This window comes from Engystomops pustulosus, chromosome 3 (assembly GCF_040894005.1).
Source record: "Engystomops pustulosus chromosome 3, aEngPut4.maternal, whole genome shotgun sequence".
Lineage (NCBI taxonomy): Eukaryota > Metazoa > Chordata > Amphibia > Anura > Leptodactylidae > Engystomops > Engystomops pustulosus.
In genome coordinates, this window is record NC_092413.1 from 129,470,404 (window position 1) to 129,488,393 (window position 17,990).

General features: G+C 42.1%; 1 protein-coding gene across 9 annotated transcripts in view; it reads right to left on the reverse strand.

Moving 5' to 3' along the window:
• The window catches only part of MYO6 (myosin VI), a 180,990-nt gene that overhangs the window by 138,419 nt on the left and 24,581 nt on the right, over positions 1-17,990 (reverse strand). For all 9 annotated transcript variants that reach the window (XM_072142095.1, XM_072142094.1, XM_072142096.1 and 6 more), the window contains exon 2: positions 225-369. In XM_072142095.1, coding sequence (XP_071998196.1) covers positions 225-341 — 117 coding nt within the window. In that variant the 5' untranslated portion in view covers positions 342-369. The remainder of the gene's footprint in view (positions 1-224; positions 370-17,990) is intronic.

The window sequence follows — 17,990 nt, forward strand, 5'->3', positions numbered from 1 at the left end:
TGGCGCTTAAACATTTTTTGCTGCAATGGGACCAAGGATTATCAATAAAGCTTCATTACAGACACGTTACAGCTGATCATTGCAGTCTGGGACTATAGTAAAGCATTCATAAAGCTTCACCAGAGGTCAGAGGGGTCTGTCTGTAACTATGGGTTGTCTGTAAGTCGGGTGTCCTTAAATAGGGGACCGCCTGTATAGTCATATTCATAAATATAAAATTTTACCTTTCCCTTTTGATTTAGAGGTTCAATTGTTAAAGAATCTGGCCCAATATCCACAATGTTGCCCAACTGAAAGCCATCAGTTGGGTGTGGTGCCCAGACTGGCTTCCCGTCCTCCATGGTGTTATTCCACTGTTCTCACAGCTCACTAAAAGAAGTAAAACAAGGATTAGAATTAATTCATTGTGTACACTAATTATTGTGCATTTTATAGACACCAATACATTTTAAAGCAATCACAGAATTCTGACATTTGGGGTGGAGGTATAAATTAGTGGAAAAATGTTGGAAAAGCAACGTCTGGGACTCAAAGATGCCAGAGCGGAGGGTATAATATTATTTATTAAAAAACACAGTTACAGAGGAAAAGTCCTTCTTCAAACACAACAGTGAACAGTATTTCAAGAATATCCCAGGGAGACCATCAAGAGTTCTTTATTTAATAATCATCGGTGAATACAAGAACTCATCAAAAAGAATATGAGAGCTTACATTGTCCTGCTACAAGTACATTTCCATTGAAACCATGTATTAAATTATAAGGTGATCTAACATAGCACCTCCAGCACTCAATAATGACATATCCGTTGATGAAGCCGCACCTAAACGCATCTCTTTGTTTTATAACCACATGAAACACCAAACAATGTCACTTTTCCAACAGATCATTAAAGTTCAATATCCATCTTTTCTTCTAGGTCATGTCAGGATTCCACAGTAAAAACCATCTGAAAAGATGCATTAGTCAGAATACTGGAGTACAGAGTCATAGCCAAATAACACGGTCATTGCAGCCAGACCAGGGAGAGGTTCACAAATACAAACTATCACACACTATTGTAAAGGACAGCACTCAGTTTATGGTTAGGTGTTTCCGCACTTCAGTATTATTAGTCGTCTCTGTAACCACAGCACCATGCTATAATAAGGGAAAAGCAAACATGCAATACAGCAAGCCTGAGTCATACTGTACACTGACACAGAAAATTAGCCTGGTTTTCCTACAATAACTCGGCAATATGAGACGCATATGCAAAAACTGGATAATTCTGCATAACACAAAGTCACAAAAAAGCAGCTGTACCGCCAACATTGCATGCTAAAACATGTTCTGCAGCTTCCCAGGTTTAGAAAAAGAACAGTATACGCATGAACATAAACACAATCCTTTCACTGCCAAGTGTTTATGGAAATTTTGTTGTGGTATTGGCCAGAGCAATTTTGACAGGTGACAATAAAACCGAAATTACAGCATAAATGATTACGCTAAACCCCAAAAGAACAGTATAAGCCAACGCGAGTATAAGCCGAGAACCCTAATATTAATACAAAAAAACTGGAAAAACCTATTGACTCGAATATAAGCAGAGGGTGGGAAATGCATTGGTCACGGCCCCCTGCAGTATGCAGCCTGCCCGCAATATAATTCCTGTATGAAAAAAAAAAACGAACAAACACTGTACTCGCCTCCCAATGCCCCCCCCCCCCCTCCCCGGCAGGTCCTCTTCTATACTGCGATACTCCGGCATCAGCGTCGTGTCCCCGCGCGGTTCGTCCCAGGGATTGTGATGTCAGCCGCTCATTGACATCATAGCGTGTGCCGAGTGGCTGACGTCACGATCCCTGAGACACACAGCGCAGGGACACGGAGCATCGTGGTATAGAAGAGGACCTGCAAGAGGGGTGTCAGAAGGCGATTACAGAGTTTGTTTTTTTTCGTGACATGAGTATAAGCCGAGGTGAAGTTTTTCAGCACATTTTTGTGCTGGAAAACTCAGCTTATACTTGAGTATAAACGGTACGCCATTTTCACAATCATGTTCATGCAATTTTGAATCCAAGTGGAAGTTTAAGCATAAATAGCAATGTACAAATAATAAGTAAAAGTGAGAAAATTTATATCTACCACAATACACAACATCAACAAGACTTTACACTCCCAAAAATGCTAAAAACATAAACCATGCAATATTTGGTAACTATGCATTAATGGGTTTAAAAATATATACTGCACAAAGTAAAAAGCAAATTTTGTGTCAAAAATAGTTTTTCTTTCAGAAAACACAGCCTGGCATTTATACAGAAATAATCTTTAAATTACTACACACAACCACCTTTATGCAACTTTGCAGCAAACTTTGATAAAATGCAAAGATTACATGACAGTTCAAAATTTCCACTAAAATGTGTACAAATCCAGACTACTTCTATAGAGAAAATGTACTTTTCTAAAGACAGTAAGATGTAAGGAGTTTCTACATAACCCACATACATGTGTACATTCACCAAAATATGTAGCAAAGGGGATGTTAAATACACATAGTGCACCAAACTACTTTGGTGCTACTAAGATTCACATAGATATATTATTTTACACTCCCATACAAAATGCTAACCAAAATAAACTATATATCCATAAACCAAGCTAACGAGATAACAAAAGGTTACTCTTAGATGTAACTTTCTGGTGTAACATGTGCCCCATTGTATTAGCAGTACAATAACGGCACCTTCCGTGTTCATAAGAATTTGAGTAAAAACACCATAACACAGGTAGAAATAATGGAGGGATCAAATAAAAACTTTAGTCAGGAATGTTAGTTTTTAATGGTACATGCAACTTTTAGGACATGTCCTGGGTGGCAGTGTTAATATGTTTGTTCTGTTTAGGAGAGGGTTAATAACATGAACATTAGTCCATGATATTCCATTTAAAAATGTTGCTACATATAAAGTAATTATTGACTGAGGAATGAGGAGAAACATTTCAGAGTGCTATAACTTTGAATCCCAGTGACCAAGAATCTCCTCTCCATCATATGAAGCTATGATTGTGTTTCTATGTGCCAGTGAACAAGAGATATTGACAGTTAAAATGGCAGTTGGGAGTGGTATGTATAAAATTGCACCTAGAAACATAATAGATTCATATTAAGAGGAGATTCTCCACTTTCGGGATGGGGGAGCGGGGAACAGAAACATTTTATGAGCCGCAGACTCATTTCAATATCATTATACAGAGCAACGCACTGCAGTAAAATATGTAGGATTTTTTGCTTTTGGGGGCTAGATATACCGGTCAGGTTGCCTTTAATATGCATGTTAATATGACTGTTGGACTGTTGGACAGAGTGGTATCGTCCTCCACCTATACGATACCACTCTGTCCAACAGTCAGAGACATGTGAGTCTCAGCCCTGGAGCCTTTGAACACGTGAGTGCTGCAAAAAAAAAAAAAAAAACTGCCAGAACGCCAAACAAGGTGAACTTTTCCATTATTTAAAAGTGACAGCACACTCACTAGGTTGTACATTTACTAGCCGAGGAATTAACTTTGTATATAAGAAGAATATGAAATGAAATGATGTAAAATACATGTATATATTTGAAAGAAGTAAAATCTGATAAAATCAAAAACGGTCTCAATTGGTCGATTTATAGGACACAGTTCACAGATGCGTTTCTTTGGAGGATAAGGAGACCTCCTAAAGTCCTTGACCTAGAATCTATTAAATACCTCTGTGTCTCTTTATCACTACCCTCATCCAGTTTGTTCTACATCACACAAAGGTGGTTGGAACCAAAGATCTCAGATTTGGACTCATCGGACCAAAGCACAGATTTCCACTGGTCTAATTTCCATTTCTTGTGTTCTTTAGCCCAAACAAGTCTCTTCTGCTTGTTGCCTGTCCTTAGCAGTGGTCTCCTAGCAGCTATTTTACCATAAAGGCTGCTGCACACAGTCTCCTCTTAACAGTTGTTGTAGAGATGTGTCTGCTGCTAGAACTCTGTGTGACATTGACCTGATCTCTTATCTGAGCTGCTGTTAGCCTGCTATTTCTGAAGCTGGTGACTCGGATTAACTTATCCTCCACAGAAGAGTTGATTCTTGGTCTTCCTTTCCTGGGGCCTGTTCCTTTGTAGCGCTTGATGGGTTTTGCAACTGCACTTGGGGACACTTTCAAACTTTTCCCAATTTTTCGGACTGGCTTTTTCTTAAAGTAATAATGGTCACTTGTTTTTCTTTACTTAGAATTTGTACTATGGCTAGAAAAAAAAAAATCAGCTAACAGTCTATTCAGTAGGACTATCAGCTGTGTATCCGCCCGACTTCTGCACAGCACAACTGATAACAATAATAACAATTCCATTATTTATATAGTGCACACAGATTACGCTGCACAGAGCTTGCCAAATTGGTCCCTTTCCCTATTGGGGCCCACAATCTAATCAACCTACCAGTATGTTTTGGAGTGTGGGAGGAAATTGGAGGACCCAGAGAAAACCCATGCACGTTGGTCCCAACCCCATTTATAATGCAAGAAATCAAAGTTATTACATCTTAAAGGGCACACCTGTGATGTGAAAACCTTTTCTGGTAACTACCTCTTGAAGCTCATCAAGAGAATGCCAAGAGTGTGCAAAGCAGTAATCAAAGCAACAAGTGGCTACTTTGAAAAACCTAGAATATAAGACATATTTTCAGTTGTTTCACACTTTTTTGTTAAGTATATAATTCCACATGTGTTACTTCAAAGTTTTGATGCCTTCAGTGCGATTCTACAATGTTTATAGTCATGAAAATACAGAAAACTCTTTGAATGAGAAGGTGTGTCCAAACCTTCGGTCTGTACTATATATAAAAATCCCAAATCGAAATACCCCTAAACATAACTCAAATTCCCTACAGACACATTTGTATTTATTGTTAGCATTTTCGATACACCGATATAGCTATAAATGGGTTGCGTTAAACAAAATGAGTTCCATTGTGGAATGAGAATCCTAGAAATCGAAGCATTAAAAAAAATAACTTACAGTCTCAATTACGTCTGAACCAAAGAGATTATCCAAGTCATATGCAACATTTCAACACCTAAATCCTTTTATACTAAATCTGCATAGAAATCTGACTAGCCAAAATCCCCAAAGCACTTAGAACTAGCAATATTCCAAGAAACATTAAACAAGTTAATTTAGGGTTTGATTTTGTAGGCTTTTATACATGCAAACAAGTGAAAAAGAGAACTCTGGAACTTTCTAAAACCTCTAAAGGCAAGGCCGGGTTCACATCACATTAATTGTATACCCTAAGCACATACGTTGGGAAAGCACCCAACATATACACTTGGCATATACATTAAATAATAGTGGCAGACAGAGGCATGGTTGTTGCCTCCATCTGGCAACTAAACGTTCCGTCCGTCAAAAAATTAAGGATGGAAAAATGTAGCAAGCTACGTCTTTTCATCCTGCAGTTTCCGCCTGAGCAACGTATCCGCTTAGCGGAGGCAATGGACGCTTTTGGGGAGCGGATGCAGCGTATTGCATCTCTCCCAACAGTCCCGGTGATGTCACTGTCCATTGGCTGCTGCTGATTTACACAATGTACACTCTTCCCCCCTTATTCAGGGGGGGTTCCCCAGGCGACATATCCCCCTGTATAGGCATATGTCTGAATCCAATGTATGTATGCAAATAACATTGTGTGAACCTAGCCTCATCCAGGTTGTTTCAGTGAAACATCCACTACAAAATAGGTGCATATGCAAGCTCCGGCGAGCAGGGCCCTCACTTGTTCCATATAACTGTTTGTACTCTATAGTATGCCCCCAATGATTTGTAAAACGCTACGGTATATGATGACGTTATATAAAGACTACCATTAGTAATTATTATTACTAATACCAGTAACTGAAAACGACTTCTAGTGTGTGTGTGTAAGCCGACCCGAGTATACGAAGAGGCCCCTATTTTTACCACAAATAACTGGGAAATCTTATTGACTATAAGCCCAAGATGGGAAATGCATTGGTCACAGCCTCCACAAGTAATGAAATACCTCCATGCAGCCTTGCCCGAGCAATGAAATACCCCCCATGCAGCCTTGCCCGAGCAATGAAATACCCCCCATGCAGCCTTGCCCGAGCAATGAAATACCCCCCATGCAGCCTTGCCCGAGCAATGAAATACCCCCCATGCAGCCTTGCCCGAGCAATGAAATACCCCCCATGCAGCCTTGCCCGAGCAATGAAATACCCCCCATGCAGCCTTACCCGAGCAATGAAATACCCCCCATGCAGCCTTACCCGAGCAATGAAATGCCCCATGCAGCCTCCGCGAGCAATGAAATGCCCCATGCAGCCTCCGCGAGCAATGAAATGCCCCATGCAGCCTCCGCGAGCAATGAAATGCCCCATGCAGCCTCCGCGAGCAATGAAATGCCCCATGCAGCCTCCGCGAGCAATGAAATGCCCCATGCAGCCTCCGCGAGCAATGAAATGCCCCATGCAGCCTCCGCGAGCAATGAAATGCCCCATGCAGCCTCCGCGAGCAATGAAATGCCCCATGCAGCCTCCGCGAGCAATGAAATGCCCCATGCAGCCTCCGCGAGCAATGAAATGCCCCATGCAGCCTCCGCGAGCAATGAAATGCCCCATGCAGCCTCCGCGAGCAATGAAATGCCCCATGCAGCCTAAAATGTCCTTGGTAATTAAACATGCTGCCTAACCTGGCCATTAGAAGAATAGAATCGGTCTAAGTCTTAATCTGGAACATATGCCACTTGTTCAAATCATTGAACTGAAACTTAATGCATAATCCTTTCCTCCTAAATCCCATAATAGAATCTCAGGTGATGCTTGGTAATAATGACAATTTTAGCAATAATAGACTTGAGGTAAACAGGTTATGAGGTAGGTGCTTATATATCAGACATACGGTATATCATGCACAGTAAGGTCCAACTATAAAATATGCTGTATTTACTTGCTTTCTATGCACAATTACATCAATTATTATTATTTAAATGCTGACAAAACAGGGCATTGGAGTCCAAAAGTATATAATACATTGGTACAATTTGATAAAACGCATTATGTGTTGAATATTTTTTCTATAAGAATACAGGAAATGTCATATAAATATCTATTCTTTATAAAAAGGATTTTGGCCGGGGACGAACAACCTGTTCCGGTACTGCATTTGTTATACTGATCAAATTTAACCTGAACCCTAGAGCTAAGGAAAATTGAGGAGTCTGAGTTTGGCTTACTGGTCAAAATGAAGCAACGCACGCACGCACGCCGCACAGCACACGCTCGCCGCACTGCACACTGCTCGCCGCACACACACTCACTGCACACACACTCACTGCACACTGCACACACACACACACACACGGCACACTGCACACACACACACGGCACACACACACACACTCACTGCCCACACACACACTGCACACTGCCCACACACAACACACACACTGCCCACACACAACACACACACTGCCCACACACAACACACACACTGCCCACACAACACTCACACTGCCCACACAACACTCACACTGCCCACACAACACTCACACTGCCCACACAACACTCACACTGCCCACACAACACTCACTCTGCCCACACAACACCCACACTGCCCACACAACACCCACACTGCCCACACAACACCCACACTGCCCACACAACACCCACACTGCCCACACAACACCCACACTGCCCACACTGCCCACACAACACTCACACTGCCCACACAACACTCACACTGCCCACACAACACTCACACTGCCCACACAACACTCACACTGCCCACACAACACTCACACTGCCCACACAACACTCACACTGCCCACACAACACTCACACTGCCCACACAACACTCACACTGCCCACACAACACTCACACTGCCCACACAACACTCACACTGCCCACACAACACTCACACTGCCCACACAACACTCACACTGCCCACACAACACTCACACTGCCCACACAACACTCACACTGCCCACACAACACTCACACAGCACACACAACACGGAACACACTACACTCACACAGAACACTGCAAACACTCACTCGGCACTGCGTCGATCACAAACGTAGGCAGCTGTGGGCAGGGAGAGTTGGAGCAGGACGGGGAGCAGCAACTTCGCGGCCCACGTGTCTCCCCCGGAGCTGGTGCTCTCAGGCTGAGCGGTTCAGCGCGCGCTGCAAATGAGGGATCACAGCGCGCGCCGGGCCGCTCAGCGGGACACGTGATACAGTGATCAGTGTCAGGGGCGCGCGCTGTGATCCCGCATTTCCCTCATTTGCAGCGCGCGCTGAACCGCTCAGCCTGCGCGCTACAGGGAATAATTGCCAAGCGTAACTTTACGCATGGCAATTATTTTGGGGGGTAATGGCGCATCATCACGCGTCTATGACGCGTGGCGAGGCGTTAATGCGACCTCTGTGTCTACAGCTCCTGTGCAGACTGATACCTGTACTCACCTTCCAGAGCTCCGTGCGGCTGCTTTTCTATCTTCTGCAGTAGCCCCTTGTGATGTCATAGTGTGTGTGCTGGCCAAGTGCATGGAGAAGTGTCACACTACTACAAAAGATAGAAGAGGATCCAAAAAGAGCGCAAGAAGGTGAGCACTTAGTTTATTTTTTTATGTGCTGATGGCAGTGCGCTGGGGCTACCTATATTACTGAAGGGGAGGGTGACTGCAGTGTGCTAGTGCTACCTATATACTGAAGAGGTGGTGTGACTGCAGTGTGCAGGGGGTATCTTTATACGGAATAGGGGTGACTGTTGTGACCTTGGGCTACCTATATACTGGGGACAGGAGGATGCATTGTGCTTAGGCTACCTATATGCTGGGTTGGAGGCTGCAGTGTGCTGGCTCCCTATATACTGGGGTACTGCAGTGTGCCGACTTCCTATACAATGGAGGGGAAGTGTGCTGGATACCTATATACTGGGGGGGGTCGTTTTTTTTTTAGATTCGCCCTGTACAACAAATTACCAAGAAACTGCCCTGATCTGCAGCACATTACATTAACAGTGTAGTGTATTTTTGTAGGGATTTTTGAAAATTCCTTACTCACATTGCTGAAAATGGCTTTCCACTACAGATTTAAGATTCACACCATATAATTTAATTGCTGCAAATAAAGTTCAGGAATCAACCTTTATAATGTATTGTTATAATTTACATTTGAGCCCAAGGATAGACATAACCCAGCTTGGGATACATGATCTATGAACAATCATCTCACTATAACAGTACTCCATCCACACTACTGAAACATCCAATTAAGTCAATTGGAAAGAGAAACTGTTACGTGCTAGATAAAAGCAGAGAGGATCACATCACCACACAATCCAGGACACACGACAAGAGAGAAACAAAAGCAATTTTGTAGAGTCATATTTGGCAAACGAAAATTCACCAATACATAGACATCACCAAAACTAACCCCTTCACGGACAACCTATTTTCAACCTTAAAGGGAACCTGTCGTCAGGCCTTCACACTTATGACAAATTACAATCTTCTTTTATAACACTATTAATATTCTTAGTCCAATTAAGTTTCAACCACTTCCCTCAGGCTTCCCTTTTTCAGTTTTGCATTTCGATTTTTTAGCCCCTCCTTTAAAAATCCCTAACTTTCCTATTTTCTGTGTATGGAGTTTTATAAGGGCTTGTTTTCTGCTTAACAAATTGTAAATCCTAGTGGCGGTATTGAATATTCCATACTATGTAATGGGAAGTGGTGACACAACCACAAGCGTTCATTGTGCACTCTAAATAACACCCAACCTCAGAACGATAACGAGCATACCAAATATATATAGGTTTTAATAGCTCTTACTTTTTCTCATTTGGTGCTGTGTATGGTGTCATTTTTTGTAAGACTTGATGAACTATTTTTTTCTAACATTTTTCAGACTGTACAACTGTTTCATTATTCTTTACTTAAATTTTTATGAGTTGCAAAATGGCAAAAAAGTGGTGATAAGAAATTTTAAAAAGAGCCTATACTTACCTAGTCCTGCGATGTCTCCGGTCAGTTAAGTACCTCTGTTTGTTTGCAGGGGCAAGGCACGCCCACCCAAGCAGTGCTGCGGGCCAGGTGCCGGAGTAGCTTCAATGCTGTAGCTGGCGACTGGAAGTTGTCGGGCAAGTGTGCCGTTACTGTAAACAAACATAGGCAGGGCACCGACAAGAGACAGCTCAGTACGACGGGAATAACAGCGAAGGTAAGTATAAGCGGTTTCTTATTTTCTAACCTCCCTCTTCCCGTTCAGTTATACGTTTTTGATTGAACCTCGACAACCCCTTTAAGCACAAGTCCACTCCAGTCTCCCTGTGATGCAGGAAGTTGCAAACACATTCCAGTACCAAAATAAAACATTTATTAAACCGTTTAAACCACTGTACAAACCTGATGTGTACAATACACAAAAAGTTTCAATGACACAAAAAATATTAGCTTACCGTATTTTCCGGGCCATTAGGCGCACCGGAATATAAGGCGCATTAGTCCGATGCGCCTTATATATGTAATAATTCCATATATAAGGCGCATCGGACTATAAGGCGCAGGGTCCGGGGCCGTGGCGGAGGTCCGGGGGCGGAGCGGAGACCCGACGGGACGCGACGCGGAGAAGAGACGCGGCGACGCGGGGAAGGTGAGTGGGGAAGGTGAGGGGGAGGTGGAGGAGGGCAGCGGACCGTACTTACATAGGTCCCCGCTACCAGAGACAGCAGATCTCCAGCGGGAACTGCAGACCACGCGGCAGAAGTTGTTCGTGCCGCGTGGTCTGCAGTTCCCGCTGGAGATCTGCTGTCTCCGGTCTCCGGTAGCGGGGACCTATGTAAGTATGGTCCGCTGCCCAGCGCCATACATAGGGCGCACCGGACTATAAGGCACACTTTGGATTTCCAAGGAAATCCAAGGCTTTTAAGTGCGCCTTATAGTCCGGAAAATACGGTAAGTAAGATGCCTGTCTAATAATAAACCTGCCCCTTTATGCCTACTGAAAATAAGAAGAAAACAGCATAATAAGAAATCGGAACAGTTTCTTCCGTCTCTCTGTGGTCAGAAACATGACATGACATAAAAGAAGGACAGTGGTTGATCAAATGCAGAATGAAAAGTTGTCTGGTATTTGTTTCGATTAGAAAGTAACATTTTCATTACCACTACAAGTGTGTCCGCATGTTATCGCACTCATTTATTTATTTTTGTTGGTTTTTTTTATTTTTCTGGCTCATTTCATCTACTGTAAAAAGGAAATGACAACAGGTTATGTAGCTCTACTACATTTCTGTAACATGACGTGTAAAAGATATGTAATCTCTTAAATGAAATAAAATCAAATACTTAGCAGCTCTAGAAATGTCTAGCAGTAATGTCACAGAACAAAACACAAACTCAACACAATAGGTAACATAGATGTAAGCCCCACTTCCAATTGTATATGGACTTTTTGTTGCACACCCAGATTACAAAAAGAATAACAGAAACATGCTCATCCATGTGAACTTAGCTCAAGGAGGATGCTTCAAAAAAGCCTTGCTGAAGGAGTTTTCCAAGATCTAGAAATAAATCAGAGGAATGCTTGGTATACAACTGGAAAGCTTTGCCTCAGCCTTTACATGCCATTGGCGGAGATTCGTTATGCATTCTCCTCCAGTTTTCTGGAAGAGAAGGAACATAAATATCCCAACTCCCGCCAGTTTCCTGGCTTCTCTGACCCGCATGCCGCTGTGGGCGTCTTAGGGTGGGTTGGGACCAACCAGGGATGTGAACGCCTTAAAGGAAACCTACCACTTGAAGTGGCAGGTTTCCGATGGCAATACCGGGCACCAGCTCAGGGTGAGCTGGTGCCGGAGCTTATTTTAGTTAGTGTTTTAAACCGCGGTACCGCGGTTTAAAACACTTTTTAAACTTTATAGCCGGCGCAGGCAGGTACGCGCTCCGCGCTTACCATGCGCGCGGCTCTCATTCACTTCCTATGTAGCCGCGCGCACGGTAAGCGCCGAGCGCGTACCTGCCTGCGCCGGCTATAAGGTTTAAAACACTAACTAAAATAAGCTCCGGCACCAGCTCACCCTGAGCTGGTGCCCGGTATTGCCATCGGAAACCTGCCACTTCAAGTGGTAGGTTTCCTTTAACCTGCCAGACTTACTATAACGGAGACTATAGCAGAAAACTCTCCCAGTTCAGACCTTCTCTTATATGCTATCAGGTCAGAGCCTCTTGGTAGATATGGGTGCCATAGTGCCGATGCAGGGAATTTTAAGACTGGCGCTTAAAACACAAATCAAAACAATGGAGAGGTAGGGCAGCAATCCTTCTTGTGAAGTGGATCAATTTGTGGTGGTGCCCGCGGCCCAAGTTTCTGATGCCGGAAACCAGGGGTTAACAATCTTGAAGGAGGGAGCCACAGCACCAGAGGTCAAAATTCAAAAGGGTTTATTTATAAGTGCATCCAAACATGATGAGCGCGACGTTTCGATTCACAATGAATCTTTATCAAGCATGCTTGATAAAGATTCATTGTGAATCGAAACGTCGCGCTCATCATGTTTGGATGCACTTATAAATAAACCCTTTTGAATTTTGACCTCTGGTGCTGTGGCTCCCTCCTTCAAGATTGTTAAAACACAAATCAGACATTTTATTTCATCCTTTCAATTTATTATATTCTGTCTAATACTACAATCAATACCAAGAAACATTTAAAGACATTGGGGCAGATTTATCAAGCTGTCTGACACCATACATCGCCCTGGTGTCCTCATGGACTGACTATATGCACATTTTTATCTGATTTTATGTGAGTAGAACCAGGAATAAAGAATTTTTACTTGTTGAAATCGTTTACGCTATATCCATACTTATTTCCTCTAAACAGCAAAGCTGAATTACCGAGGATATTTGTGGAGAAAGAACTGCAGCAGTTTTTTTGTGCCTGAACCGTGGCTTATTCCCAATGAAAATATTGGAATAGAATATTACCGCAACTGTGAACTCCGGTCAGATTGAGAAAACTTTTTAAAATTTGCATGTTGGATGTTTGGTGGATCCATCCAGGACCGTTCTTATGTGCAGCTCTTAATCTGTGTTTGGAAGGTGCTACATCTTTACTTTCATAATCATGAAAGAGCTGCAAATATTTCCAAAATATTTTTCTCCGTTTGGGTTCCACTCCTTCTTTGGGCTTATAAATAGTGAAGGAAAATACTGATCAGAATACTGCCATCTAAATAGGGTCTAGCAAAAGGGGAGGCCAGATAATGTGTTCACTGCACAAGTGCTGAGGAGGCAGGAGGAGGGCGAGACAGTGTAATACCAAGGCCAGATCACAGAGGGGATAGGGGAGCCCTTTGGGCTCATTAGCATAACTTCAAAGTGTATTTTAGAAGGAAGGAGTCCATGGATAAGAAGATTACCACAGTCACAGTGCCTGGATCTATGAGTAAGTGTCCCTGGTTTATCTTGTCTGATTATGATTTCTGAAAAACTCCTTAGTACCTATATTACTTTGTACAGATGGTATATTGCATGAAGTGTATGGCTTCCTCTGTCAAACATCAACTGTTTGAGACAATGTCCATCACAACAGGAAACTTTTACCACTGCAAATCTCATCTATGGTATTTTACATTAAATTGTATATTGTTTGTTTTGCTTTCACTATTTTATTGGCCTAGATCCCAGAAAAAAGAAAGTTGTTCCCTTCATGTATTTTAGATGAAAACTGTAAAGAAACCCAGCAGAGACATGAAGAAAGTTTTACCAAAAGGAAACCTTGCCAATGCCAGCCCCCTTCTGGGATCCTTTCGTGGATAAATATAGGAATGGAATACCAGCCAGAAGAAAATTACTTAAAATTACAGTATATGCAGCCTGTGGTACACTACTGATCACCATCTAGAAATCCAAAGCATTAGAAAGGAGAACTTCATGGAAATGTATAATTAAAGAAGTGTTTTTTTTAATAATAACTGCGGGGGGGGGGGGGATGTGTGGGTCCACACTAGAATAAGGAAGCCTCCATGCTCTGCTATGTTCAACATGACAGGTTCTCTTTTACAATAACTTACAGTTCCATACTCGTCAACATCTGTAACCGAAATTGCTGAACATTTACAGGGATTTGCATAAACTATATAACCGGCAGGGGGGCCACAAAAAAACAAAAAAGCATATGTTTGCCTTTTCTGTCACTCCTCCAGTTGCCCCACACTGCCGCCTGTGTTTGTTAAAAAGAGGCAGGCACGGCTATTCATCCATCGGCACACACATAGTACAGCATTGAGTGCTGTATAAGGCGAGCAGAAGTAGTCGGCTGCGCCTGCCTCTGTACATAAACAGGACAAGCAGTGCTGCCGAACAACTCAAGCAACGGAGGAGGTAAGCATAAAACTGTTTTTGTTTTTACAGCCCCCTTCCCACCAGGCCAGTTGTATAGTTTTTGAAAAGCCTGGACAACCCCTTTAAAATATAAGCGTATACAGGTAAAGTACAGTCCATCGCCAGAAAAAGAACATCTAGTAGCCTCCAAAACCGAGAAAATGTACAGATTTCAATAAACAAAATACAAGCTCTACTGAACTTTTCCCCTGATACTACATATCTTCTCAGCACAGCTCCACTTGCTCCTTATCACTTTACCATACTGACCACAAATAAAACTGCATGCACACTATAACAACGTTCTATAGGCATTTTAAAAAAACATATTATTTTAGTAGTTTCATCTGTTGTAAATGTATCAATTTCCTTCTGTTGTAATTTCTAAGTAGTTTTTACAAATACAGTATTTTTCGGACTATAAGGCGCACCGGAGTATAAGGCGCACCATTAATAAATGCCTGCTAAAATGTCTAGGTTCATATACAAGGCGCACTGGACTATAAGGCGCACCTGATTATAAGGATGAATGACCAGCAGGTGGCAGACCTGTGTACAGCTCAAGGCAGCTGTTGTCTGTAAGTACGGTTCATATATAAGGCGCACTGGACTATAAGGCGCACCTTTGATTTCTGAAAATCAAAGGATTTTTTGTGCTCCTTATAGTCTGAACATTACGGTACTTGATTCTTGATATTTTTTTGCAGCTTAACATTGCTGCCTACTTATATAGGATCCATTTTTATAATTGTCTGGTATTCAGTAATGTTATGTATTTTATCTATTGTTGCTTATGTATAACATTGAAATATAATATGTGAGAACAAGGATGTGTACTTTTTTATGTATAGAGACCATAACACGATTAAAACTTCTATATTAATTGTCTTACGAAATCAGTGTGAATTGGTGATTGGTGTACTTCCTTTTCTCTTTTCATTAAAAAAACCATCTAAGAGGTGAAAAGCAAAATATAGGCCTTCTAGAAGCCAATGTTCACATTTTCTGGGTGAAATCTGAAATCCCTTAACTTTTAGAATTGGAAAATACGGAATTTGAAACAAACTGAGGGAATTTAGTATGGCTTTTAAACCAAAATATTAAAACGTTGCAATTCCTGGCACATCGCCCCCTATGCTACCCTTAAGTCAAGTTGGCTGGGGATGGTCTAGGACGCATTTACTATAGCGTGTGCCAGGTTTGCAGAGGTTATAACATAACAAGCGCATAATGAGAGTCTTCCTCCCATTATACACAAAAAAAATAAATTTTTTGTCAAGTGGCCTCCTTTCTCCAAGTACTACTTTGACATATGCCCTTCTATTTTTTAGGCCAAGTGCCCCCTTTTTTCGATAGTTTCACCTTTTTGTTATACAAGTTTCTCTCTTCAATACAAAACCAAGGGAGGGAGCACTTGACAAACTCACAGTGCAGGCTCCAAAACAAAAACATTATGCCCCTGTGAGTGGCTGGCAGTCCTCTAGGCCCTGAGCTGACAGGGCAATAACATAATTTCGCTGCCACAGGCTGGGATATTAACATTGCACCAACCCCCCCTCCCCCCATCAAATCTGTTTTGTGGAGGTTCTGTCCGTTAACAGCAAAATGAACAGGTAAGGCCAAGTTTACAACACAATTAGTGGAGTGAGTGGATTCTTTTTTTGTTATTTATAGCAGCAAAAATAACCAGCCTTGCAGCGCCATTTTTGCTGTTAAATAACAGATGTGTGACGTCTTCCATTTACCATCACTTTAAGGTGTTGATAATACTAGTCCATAACAGAACAGAAAGACAACACTAACGGTTAGTTCGAGTGGCAAAGTAAGCTCTCATTCCTGTTTCATGATGCTCCTGAGGGAGCTGCCTACTTCTTGTCTGGACCTCCTGGCACATAGATCCTGTACAGTATGCACAGCAGTATGCAGGGGACGACTGGGCATTTAAAGTCGCCCTGGAAAAACTTTTTAAAAGTGGCCCCATTCTGTGGGTGGGTGGAGTTCACAAACTCCACACAAACGGTTGATAAATGGTTGATAACATGTACAGTGCAGAGAAAAAGACTTGTGCTGCCGCCCCTGTACAGGAATAAAGCTGCTTTTTTAAGAGAACACAATTTAATACTGCTATATATATACCTACTACAACCTTCTCTGATAAACAAGAACTAGTATAATAGTGCCCCTAAGTAAAATATATTATAATACTGCATATATAACCACTATAACACTGCCCCCTATGTACAAGAATATAACCACTCTAATACTGCCCCCTATGTACAGGAATATAACTACTATAATACTGCCCCCTATGTACAAGAATATAACCACTCTAATACTGCCACCTATGTACAAGAATATAACCACTCTAATACTGCCACCTGTGTAATATAACACCATCAGCCAGCCCCCTGTATGTAGCAAGCCAGCCCCCACAGTATATAGTCAGCCCCCACAGTATATAGTCAGCCAACTCCCCCCCCCCCCCCCAGTGTCCCACATTGGAAAGGGACATTACAACAATCATACCCAGAAAAGGCTAGTAGTTTAGTGCTGTAAAAGCCGATGACAACAACAGTAATCTAACAGAACTGAGACACACAACATGGACAGGAGCGGTGACCGTTCCCTGTAATCCCATTCCTGTCTACATTATCTATACTTTGCTACAAAGGACAATTTATCAGACCTTATTGATCATTAGATGACAACCATAAAACTATTTTATAAAGAATATAAACTGGTAGAAAGTTGAATTTATTTCTTTAGGTGTCTAGTGGATGCCATAAAAGAAGTCTGATGGTCTTAGCACAGCATTGTTATGACTTAAGACAAAGTATTTCTTAGGCTACCAGAATGCTGTGCAGATTGCAATTAAGTATGAATCACTTCGGGAACAGTTTAATATCTGGGACGTCCTATCCTGCAACTTACACAAGAATATGTAAACTGACCTATAATAATGTAAATGATGAGTAATGAAGAATTGTTAAAAACAAAACACAGTGATCCGACAGATATTGACTAATCAGAGGTGGAGCATTCATTGTGTCCCTTTACTCTTCCTCCAAAGCTCTTACAACATGTCTTCCACAAGTTACAGGTGCCCGAGACCATCTGCTTTTTACCTTAAAGATTCTCCACCTAAACACAAAGGGTGATGTGATGCCACTGCATGTTCTTTGGATTTAGTTTTTATTTTAGATTTATGAAATTGTTTGTGTTTTATATTTACAGGCGGCCCCTGATTTAAGGACACCAAACTTACAGCCGGACCACTCTGCCCACTGTGACCTCTGATGAAGCTCTTTGGGTGCTTTACTTTACTCCTAGGTTGCCATGATGAGCTGTAAAAAGTCTGGAATGAAGTTTTATTGATAATCCTTGTTTCTATGACAGGGATACAAAAATTGTCACACGGACAAAGATTGTACCAGTTGTACATAGCCCGGAGACTGCCTGTACTCAGATTCTGTGTTGCTGGAGAAGCCTCTCCTTTATCCCGCATTCACCTGATGCCAGAGCAGTGTTTGTACTGTGTAATATGATGGAGCTACAT